We start from the raw sequence: 10,801 nt of genomic DNA, 5'->3' as shown, positions 1-10,801 counted from the left end.
GTAAAATCTGCAAGCGTTTTTTTCTGCCAAGGAGATGCATAAACGCTCAGAAAATATCTGCTTCAAATCTGCATTGTGGGCACATAGCCACATGATGGCGCACATCTGGCGCAGCACAGCAGGAGCACGTGTCAGTCTGGCCGCACACTGACTTCAAGGACTGAGCGGACACCACTGATTGGTCAGGGAGCAGTGCGCGCTCTCCTATCAGCAGTCACACACTGAAAACAACAAACCGACGGGGTATCCAATCAGAAGGAGCGGAGGAGGGGCGCGCTCTGGCGATCATTGCTCGTGTCCGCGCCCCTGTCTTGCAGGCTTCCCGGGCCGCTGTGTGAGGAGCGGGCGGACACCTGACAGCCGGTGCTCACATTACTCCGGAGAGCGGCGGGAGTTACTGCCGGCAGTGTGCGGCCCCCGGAGACAGCGCTTTCTCTCGGCTTCAGCCCCCTCGATTTTCCCTCAAAATGTCGGCGCAGGCCCAGATGCGCGCCATGCTCGACCAGCTGATGGGCACCTCTAGGGACGGTAAGTGCCGCTCTGCCTCAGACGTTACTCTCACGCTTTCTGTTGCTGGTAAGTCCTCCGTCTGTCCGTGCAGTAGAATGTGCCTGGCGGGTGTGATTGGCGGTGTACGGGCCGGTGTGCAGCCTCCAGCCGGGCGGACGGTGCTCCTGTCATCACTTGTCACCAGGAAGGCTGGAAACCAGTCATTCCGCCACCTACAGAGGGGACTGCGCCTGCCAGGGCCGGCTGTGGAGGAGGGGGGGGGACTGCGCCTGCCAGGGCCGGCTGTGGAGGAGGGGGGGGGGGGGGGGGACTGCTTCTGCCAGGGCCGGCTGTGGAGGAGGGGGGGGGGGGGGGGGACTGCTTCTGCCAGGGCCGGCTGTGGAGGAGGGGGGGGGGGGGGGGGACTGCTTCTGCCAGGGCCGGCTGTGGAGGAGGGGGGGGGGGGGGGGGACTGCTTCTGCCAGGGCCGGCTGTGGAGGAGGGGGGGGGGGGGGGGACTGCTTCTGCCAGGGCCGGCTGTGGAGGAGGGGGGGGGGGGGGGGGACTGCTTCTGCCAGGGCCGGCTGTGGAGGAGGGGGGGGGGGGGGGGGACTGCTTCTGCCAGGGCCGGCTGTGGAGGAGGGGGGGGGGGGGGGGACGGGGACTGCTTCTGCCAGGGCCGGCTGTGGAGGAGGGGGGGGGGGGGGGACGGGGACTGCTTCTGCCAGGGCCGGCTGTGGAGGAGGGGGGGGGGGGGGGACGGGGACTGCTTCTGCCAGGGCCGGCTGTGGAGGAGGGGGGGGGGGGACTGCTTCTGCCAGGGCCGGCTGTGGAGGAGGGGGGGGGGGGGACTGCTTCTGCCAGGGCCGGCTGTGGAGGAGGGGGGGGGGGGGGGGGGACTGCTTCTGCCAGGGCCGGCTGTGGAGGAGGGGGGGGGGGGGGGGGGACTGCTTCTGCCAGGGCCGGCTGTGGAGGAGGGGGGGGGGGGGGGGGGACTGCTTCTGCCAGGGCCGGCTGTGGAGGAGGGGGGGGGGGGGGGGGACTGCTTCTGCCAGGGCCGGCTGTGGAGGAGGGGGGGGGGGGGGGGGACTGCTTCTGCCAGGGCCGGCTGTGGAGGAGGGGGGGGGGGGGGGGGACTGCTTCTGCCAGGGCCGGCTGGGGGGGGGGGGGGGGGGACTGCTTCTGCCAGGGCCGGCTGTGGAGGAGGGGGGGGGGGGGGGGGGACTGCTTCTGCCAGGGCCGGCTGTGGAGGAGGGGGGGGGGGGGGGGGGACTGCTTCTGCCAGGGCCGGCTGTGGAGGAGGGGGGGGGGGGGGGGGGGACTGCTTCTGCCAGGGCCGGCTGTGGAGGAGGGGGGGGGGGGGGGGGGACTGCTTCTGCCAGGGCCGGCTGTGGAGGAGGGGGGGGGGGGGGGGGGACTGCTTCTGCCAGGGCCGGCTGTGGAGGAGGGGGGGGGGGGGGGGGACTGCTTCTGCCAGGGCCGGCTGTGGAGGAGGGGGGGGGGGGGGGGGGACTGCTTCTGCCAGGGCCGGCTGTGGAGGAGGGGGGGGGGGGGGGGGGGACTGCTTCTGCCAGGGCCGGCTGTGGAGGAGGGGGGGGGGGGGGGGGGGACTGCTTCTGCCAGGGCCGGCTGTGGAGGAGGGGGGGGGGGGGGGGGGGGACTGCTTCTGCCAGGGCCGGCTGTGGAGGAGGGGGGGGGGGGGGGGGGGGACTGCTTCTGCCAGGGCCGGCTGTGGAGGAGGGGGGGGGGGGGGGGGGACTGCTTCTGCCAGGGCCGGCTGTGGAGGAGGGGGGGGGGGGGGGGGGACTGCTTCTGCCAGGGCCGGCTGTGGAGGAGGGGGGGGGGGGACGGGGACTGCTTCTGCCAGGGCCGGCTGTGGAGGAGGGGGGGGGGGGGGGACTGCTTCTGCCAGGGCCGGCTGTGGAGGAGGGGGGGGGGGGGGGGGACTGCGCCTGCCAGGGCCGGCTGTGGAGGAGGGGGGGGGGGGGGGGGGACTGCGCCTGCCAGGGCCGGCTGTGGAGGAGGGGGGGGGGGGGGGGGGACTGCTTCTGCCAGGGCCGGCTGTGGAGGAGGGGGGGGGGGGGGGGGACTGCTTCTGCCAGGGCCGGCTGTGGAGGAGGGGGGGGGGGGGGGGGGACTGCTTCTGCCAGGGCCGGCTGTGGAGGAGGGGGGGGGGGGGGGGGACTGCTTCTGCCAGGGCCGGCTGTGGAGGAGGGGGACTGCTTCTGCCAGGGCCGGCTGTGGAGGAGGGGGGGGGGGGGGGGGGACTGCTTCTGCCAGGGCCGGCTGTGGAGGAGGGGGGGGGGGGGGGGGGACTGCTTCTGCCAGGGCCGGCTGTGGAGGAGGGGGGGGGGGGGGGGGACTGCTTCTGCCAGGGCCGGCTGTGGAGGAGGGGGGGGGGGGGGGGGGGACTGCTTCTGCCAGGGCCGGCTGTGGAGGAGGGGGGGGGGGGGACGGGACTGCTTCTGCCAGGGCCGGCTGTGGAGGAGGGGGGGGGGGGACGGGACTGCTTCTGCCAGGGCCGGCTGTGGAGGAGGGGGGGGGGGGGGACGGGACTGCTTCTGCCAGGGCCGGCTGTGGAGGAGGGGGGGGGGGGGACTGCTTCTGCCAGGGCCGGCTGTGGAGGGGGGGGGGGGGGGGACTGCTTCTGCCAGGGCCGGCTGTGGAGGAGGGGGGGGGGGGGGGGGGACTGCTTCTGCCAGGGCCGGCTGTGGAGGAGGGGGGGGGGGGGGGACTGCTTCTGCCAGGGCCGGCTGTGGAGGAGGGGGACTGCTTCTGCCAGGGCCGGCTGTGGAGGAGGGGGGGGGGGGGGGGGGACTGCTTCTGCCAGGGCCGGCTGTGGAGGAGGGGGGGGGGGGGGGGGGGACTGCTTCTGCCAGGGCCGGCTGTGGAGGAGGGGGGGGGGGGGACGGGACTGCTTCTGCCAGGGCCGGCTGTGGAGGAGGGGGGGGGGGGGACGGGACTGCTTCTGCCAGGGCCGGCTGTGGAGGAGGGGGGGGGGGGACGGGACTGCTTCTGCCAGGGCCGGCTGTGGAGGAGGGGGGGGGGGGACTGCTTCTGCCAGGGCCGGCTGTGGAGGGGGGGGGGGGGGGACTGCTTCTGCCAGGGCCGGCTGTGGAGGAGGGGGGGGGGGGACTGCTTCTGCCAGGGCCGGCTGTGGAGGAGGGGGGGGGGACTGCTTCTGCCAGGGCCGGCTGTGGAGGGGGGGCGGAACTACGCCTGACAGGGCCGGCTGTGGAGGGGGGGAGGAACTGCGCCTGACAGGGCCGGCTGTGGAGGGGGGGGCGGAACTGCGCCTGACAGGGCCGGCTGTGGAGAGGGCGGAACTCCGGCTGACAGAAAAATAAAAAAGTTATGGCTCTGTGAAGTAGGGGAGTAAAAATGAAAACTTAAAACCCAAGGTGGTGAAAGGGTTAAGTCACATTTTTGACCCAAAAATTATTTGAATGAGAATTTTTTTTAGAGCCATTGAAAGCAGATGTATGATAAAACCCAAAAATGTGTCTGGTTAGGAAGGGAGTGAAATGGCACGCTCCTGAACTTGTTAATGACTTGCAGCAAATCCTAAGGCTAGGTTATCACTATCACAGTAGTGGACCGCTCTTCTATTTCATTGATGATTCCCACACTGCTTTTCACAGTGATCATCATGGGCCGTTCTGTGCTTTTTGGTTGCATATTTACAGCGCTCTAGGATGACTGATTTAGTGAGCAGTATCCAGCTGTAGGTAGCCTGCATGCGTGTTTCTGATCATGGAGAAACATTATCTGCTAATTATTTTAGGCCGAGCGCAGAGTTTCAGCATCAGTGCCGCTTCATCAGTTGGTCCTGGTGATCTGTAGGAGACTGGTCTCGTAACTAGACCTAGTGTAGCCCTGACTAATACGGCTACGTTTCCCAGAAGTGGGACTTTTTTAATGAATAATAGCAGACGACAAAGACACTAACGTAAATAAAAATAAGGTAATTTATGGCAAATTTTTAGTGTACTCCTTTCACACTCCTGAAATCTACATCAAGCAAACGTCACATCTTAATAACTTGGCACAAATGCTGCCAGTACAACTTTTTAAGCATTGAAGTCAACTTACAAATGTTAGGTAAGCGTGGCAGAACAGTGTGTTAGTGGTCACACATTAAAGAAGTATTCTCTTCAAATTGCAACTTTTTTTCATGTTAAAATTGTTACATCATAAACTTTTGTTCCATTCTCTTTTTAAAACCGTGATAACCGGCAATCATCAATAATTCATACGTCACGACAAAAGGTTTACCTTGCCACCTTTTTGAACATTTTTAGATTTTGGCATGGCTCCAACAAAAAGGTTATTAAATGGCGTAAATCGTTCATACATTTTGTGCAGCCATTTACAGCACGATAGTGTTAAAAATATCTCATCTTTTTGGGTGAAACTGTTGAAACTGTGAATGTAAATGTCCCCTGCTTTTTCTGTCAGCATTACTAAATGCTGCAGTACAGTGCCCATGATATGATACTTGAGGGCCACTTGCTTTATGGCATAAATATTTGCAATGCTTGAGCTTCTGGATTAGGCCTGGTTGCTGGATTCTGTGGTCCTGCTTGGAAACTTGCTGTGATCCTGCCTTCCTTTGTCTTGTGATGGAACAGAATGTCTTGAACCTTTTGGAGGCTGTACACTGTCAACCAATGTATGACTTGTGGAAATAACCAGGTATGTGGTTTCATGCGTTATTCTGCCTGTCTCCTTTTCTGATTCTTATATTGTATTTACTAAAAAGTATTTAGCAATTTAATTCTATTAAAGGGGCTGTCCACTAGTGGGTAACCTTTTCTTTACCGCTAAAGTGGTTGTAATAAAAAATAAATAAATAAAAAAACAACAAAAACCATATACTTACCTCCCAGACTGCTGCTCTTTTATGACCACTTTAGCTGTTAAGAATTTTATTGTAAATGCCTATTTTTTAACACTTTGAATGGTTCGTCTATGAACTGTTCAATGCTTCTCACACTGAATATGTGTATTGGTTTTGGTAAAAAAAAAGCAAATATGGAGTCGATATCATCATTACTCCAAATATTTTGTATTTTAGTTATGGGAAATACCATTCAACGTATACCTGCGTATGTGAAACGACATGCCTGGAAATTGTATTGAAATTGGCTTGGGAGGGAGTAACAATAGATTGTGGGTTTGTTTCTTTGTTTTTTTTTCATAAAGTCTGAATCAACATGTGCTTTGATACTGTGTTAAAATGCTGGCAGAGTCAATGTATTTTATACAAACTGAACAATCTGGCCCCCTTGTTTTATTTATAAAGGTTCAATGTATCTATGCCTGCCTACTTCAATCTGCAAGGGAGTATCAGAAAGGCCCCGCATTCGCCGAGCCGTGAGTTATAACCAACTTTTCAGATGTGTTAATGAATGTGGAGAAAAACACAGTTGTGTAACCAAAAAGTTAACTCTAACTTTTTACAGCTGCTGGCCCCAACAGAGTGAAACAATCTATATAAACTGAATATAACAAAGGACACGTGTCTACTAATGTAGACAGACCTGAGCTAGCATGCTTACTAAAGAAAAAACTATATTGCATTTCAGTATACTAAAAATATTTTTTTAAAACCATTGTGTTAAACTTATAGTATCTTACGGTTGTATATGTTTAGATCAAGGAGAATGACTTAAATCAGTGTGTGTCCATAGCTTTTGACAATGTGTTTTGTACCCATGGTAATTTATACCATGATGTTAGCATAGGATTTATCTAGAGTAGCCTAGCATGTTCTTGGCTGTGAAAAACATATTTTCCACCAATGTCGTAAAATATGTGACCAGCTTATCTCTTTTAAGGCTTTCTCTACTTTAGAAGAACTTACACGAGCTGTGCGTAGATCGCTAGCTGTGGCCCTCAAAGTAGATTCACGTTCTCGTAGCGATAGAATAAACAGTATCTCACGAAAGTGAGTACACCCCTTACATTTTTGTAAATATTTTATTATATCTCTTCATGGAACAACACGGAAGATATGACACTTTGATACAATGTAAAATAGTTAATGCACAGGTTACCGTATTTTTCGGATTATAAGACGCACCCGGACCATAAGACGCACCTAGGTTTTAAAGGAGGAAAATAGGAGAAAAAAAATTTAAGCAAAAAATGTGGTCATGATGCCCTGTTATGGGGGAGGGGGTCTGCTGCTGACACTGGTATTGGGGTAATGTCCCCCAATTCTGTTAATATCCTCCATCCTGGTATGTATGGCCCCTCCTTCCTGGTATAAGTGGCTCCCATCCCATCCTGGTGTGCATGGCGCCCCTCTGAGCCGCCATCCTGGTGTGCATGGTGCCCCTCTGAGCCCCCATCACGTGGCCTACAAAAAAAATAAACACTCATACTCCCCTCCAGCGCTGTCCCGCTCTGCTGCCGACACTCTCACTGTGTGAGCCGTGCATGGCAGGGCGCGCATGGCGTCCCTGCCATGCTCCCTCACACAGTGTGAGACGCTGTGCTGGAATAGTCACTGCTCCCCACACTGGGACTCTGTTCTTGGGGAGCAGTGACCATTCAGTCTGTTCAATAGCCGGCACACTGTACCGCAGCGCGGCTCCTGCTGCCCGGTCTGTGGTCAGTGTGCCTGCTATTAAAGACCATGGATATTCACTACAACCCATGGGAGTGGGTTGTAGCGAATATTCATGAGCTTTAATAGCGGGCACACTGACCGCAGAGCGGCAGCAGGAGCCGCGCCGCGGCGACAGTGTGCCGACTATTAAGAGAAATGAATATTCATTGCTCTCCACGCTCATGGGCGTGGGGAGCAGGGAATATTAATTTTCTTTAGTAGCGGGCACAGCGTAGGCTGCAGCAGGCTGCTGCTGCCGCTCCCCCACACCCACCACCATGCGGCCATACAGTAATATAGTATTCGGACTATAAGACGCACCCCCCACTTTCCTCCAAAATTTTGGAGGAAAAAAGTGCGTCTTATAGTCCGAAAAATACGGTACATAGTAGTGCAAACTTGGTGTGCCCTCTGAATAACTTTACACACAGCCATTAATGTCTAAACTGCTGGCAACAAAAGTGAGTACACCGCTAAGTGAAAATGGTCAAATTGTGCCCTAACTGTCAATATTTTGTGTGGTCACCATTATTTTCAAGCACTGCCTTAACTCTCTTGGGCATGGAGTTCACTAGAGCTTCACAGGTGGCCGCTGGAATCCTCTTCCCTCCTCCGTGATGACTTCACGGATCTGGTGCATGATATAAACCTTGTGCTCCTCCACTTTCCGTTTGAGAATGCCCCACAAATGCTCAAGAGTTAGGTCTGGAGACATGCTTGGCCAGTCCAGCACCTTACCCTCAGTTTCTTTAGCAAGGCAGTTGTCGTCTTGGAGGTGTTTGGGGTCGTTATCGTGTTGGAATACTGCCCTACGGCCCAGCTTCTGATGGGAGGGGGATCATGCTCTGCTTCAGTATGTCACAGTATATGTTAGCATTCATGGTTCCTTCAATAAACTGTAGCCCCCCACAGCCGCAGCACTTATGCAGCCCCAAACCATGACCCTCCCACCACCAGTAATCTATGTCCTCAGTCTGCTTGTATTCAGCAAAGTTTTTCTGGGCTTTCTAGTGCATCATCTTTAGAGGCTTCTTCGAGGACGACAGCCATGCAGACCAATTTTATGCAGTATGCAGAGGCGTATGGTCTGAGCACTGACAGGCTGACCCATCCACCCCTGTAACCTCTGCAGCAATGCTGGCAGCACTCGTACATCTATTTTGAAAAGACGACCTCTGAATAAGACGCTGCGCACGTGCACTCAACTCCTTTGGTCAACCAGTTCTGAGTGGAACCTGTCTTGTTAAACCGCTATATGGTCTTGGCCACCATGCTGAAGCTCAGTTTCAGGGTGTTGGCAATCTTCTTATAGCTTAGGCCTTTATTTGTAGAGCAACAATTCTTTTTTTCAGATCCTCAGAGTTCTTTGCCATGAGGTGCCATGTGGAACTTCCAGTGACCAGTAGGAGAGTGTGAGCGAGAACCAAATTTACCACACCTGCTCCCAATTCACACCTTTTACCTTGTAACACTAATGAGTCCCATGACAACGGGGAGGGTAAATTGCTAACTGGGCACAATTTTACCATTTTTACTTAGGGGGGTGTACTTACTTTTGTTGCCAGCAGTTTATATATTAATGGCTGTGTTGAGTTATTTAGAGGGCACACCCAATTTACAGTTATACAAGCTGTACACGGACTGTTTAAGATTGTATCAGTGTCATATCTTCAATGTTGTCCTATGAAAAGATATAATAAAATATTTACAAAAACGTGACGGGTGTACTTTTGTGACATGCTGTATATATTTTATAGCTGTTTTTAGAGCATTATATCTACACAACTCCATTAAAAAAATAGTGTGGAAGAACATTTAACTGTGGGGCTTCTGTATCTTGTGTAGAAGGCTGGAGTCGTTGCTTAAGGGTGAAAGATGTTTGCTATTAACGTAGGCTGAGCTGTGGCCCTTAGCCAAGTTCATACACTAACAGCATCTCACTGTGAAAAGCAGCGCCAGGAGAGCTGAGCTAAAGCTTTTGCTGTATTTTAGAGTTACTGTACCTTCCTACATGTATGCCCTGCCTCTGCATTCGTCTCCTGGCAAGGGCTCCAGATGCAGGATTAGAGCCAATCTCTAAGTTTTCACCTGTCAGCTAGATAAGTAGTAACTAGTGTTGAGCGATACCTTCCGATATCGGGAAATATTGGATCGGACCGATACCCAAAAAATATCGGATATCGCCGATTCAGATACCGGAAACCAATGGGACAGAAATATCGGAATGAAAATAAACGCTTTCTTTCCTTGTAGGTTAGTTCTACATGAAGGAAAACAACTAAGAATAATGGCAATTCAGCATCGGTACCCGACAATTTAGAACAGAAAGAATTGAGCATCACACATAGATTAGATAGATAGAAACATGTCAGTCACATATATATGAAGTACAGTGATAGTGTTGGTTACTGTACTTGTCATTTAGTGTTAAAATAAAGGATTTATTAAAAAAAAATTGGCGTGGGGTTCCCCGTAATTTTAGTCTCTAGCGGAGGTTAAGCAGACGGCTGGGGCAGATGTTTGAAGCCTGGGAAGGGGGTAATACCCACGGAGCTTCCCAGGCTACTAATATCAGCCCCAAGCTGAATACCTAGCCTTTACTAGCTATTAAAATGGGAGATCCCCCCCCCAAAAAAAAATGACGTGGGGTCCCCCCTATTTTAATAGCTAGCAAAGGCTAGGCAGACAGCTGGGGGCTGATATTAATAGCCCAGGAAGGGTGCCATGAATATTGGCCCCCTCCCAGGCTAAAAACGCCAGCCGTCAGCCGCCACCATTCTGGCACTTAGCCTCGCTCTTCCCACTGCCCTTTAGCGGTGGCAGTGGGGTAATAGGGCTGGGGTTGAAGTCAGCTTATAATGCCAGCTGACATCAAGCCGAGGTTAGTAATGGAGAGGCGTCTATAAGACACCCCCATTACTAACCCCATAGTCAAAGTTAAAAAAAAACACAACACCCAGAATAAAGTCCTTTAATTGAAATAAACGCACAATTCTTTATTGTTCTAAATTAATGATTGGGTTGTGAGGACTTGTTTACAATACACAGCCTGTGTCCAAGAACAATTGCTGATAAGCTACATATTTTCCTTTTGGGGGTTGTTAAATAACAGGTTTAAAAAGACTGACCACGCTTCCGATACCCACAGAATGATCAGTATTAATGCATTCTGTGCCCATAAGTTATCATTGTTCTCGATCATTTTTAAACTAATTGAAAACCATTTAACCCAGCGCATAGCAGTTTTTTCCTTGTTTGTATGGTGAGGAGCAGCTTTTTTTCACTGTAAGGTTATTGAGAAATGAGTGACCGTAAGAGCACTCTCCTAAAAATCGTTCTGTGTAAATGCTCCTTAAAGGGAATCTATCACCAGTTTTTGCTATATAATCCGAAAGCAGCATGATGTAGAGACAGAGATCCTGATTACAGCGATATCACTTCTGGTCTGCTTGCTGTAGTTTTGATAAAATCACTGTTTTTCCTAATGCAGATCTATAATTCTCTGAATGCTGAGCTCTGTATAACCACGCTCCCACCACTGATTGGCATCTTTCTGCCTACCCACAGTCCACACAGAAATCAGTCAATTAGGAGTGAGGTTATGCAGAGCTCATAAATATGGCAGCAGGTTTACTAGTCCTCTGATGACAATTTCCTGCTGATGAAACGGTGGTGTCACTTGCTGAGGTTCTTTCT

At 53.7% G+C, this 10,801-nt stretch overlaps 1 protein-coding gene across 3 annotated transcripts in view; it reads left to right on the top strand.

Annotated features, from left to right (window-relative positions):
- Positions 1–229: 229 nt before the first annotated feature.
- LUC7L2 (LUC7 like 2, pre-mRNA splicing factor) overlaps positions 230–10,801 on the top strand; it is a 54,485-nt gene continuing 43,913 nt past the window's right edge. Inside the window, exons 1-2 of one of the 3 annotated variants that reach the window (XM_073644132.1) lie at positions 230–528; positions 5,795–5,865. In XM_073644132.1, the coding sequence (XP_073500233.1) occupies positions 5,808–5,865 (58 nt within the window). In that variant the 5' untranslated portion in view covers positions 230–528; positions 5,795–5,807. The remainder of the gene's footprint in view (positions 529–5,794; positions 5,866–10,801) is intronic. The other 2 variants (XM_073644131.1, XM_073644133.1) reach the window with 2 other exon arrangements.

The sequence above is a fragment of the Phyllobates terribilis genome, unplaced genomic scaffold, assembly GCF_046119375.1.
Source record: "Phyllobates terribilis strain yellow unplaced genomic scaffold, ASM4611937v1 Scaffold_8__6_contigs__length_399053987, whole genome shotgun sequence".
Lineage (NCBI taxonomy): Eukaryota > Metazoa > Chordata > Amphibia > Anura > Dendrobatidae > Phyllobates > Phyllobates terribilis.
The sequence above is the reverse complement of the archived record's forward strand: the minus strand, read 5'-3'. Positions and strand labels throughout refer to the sequence as shown.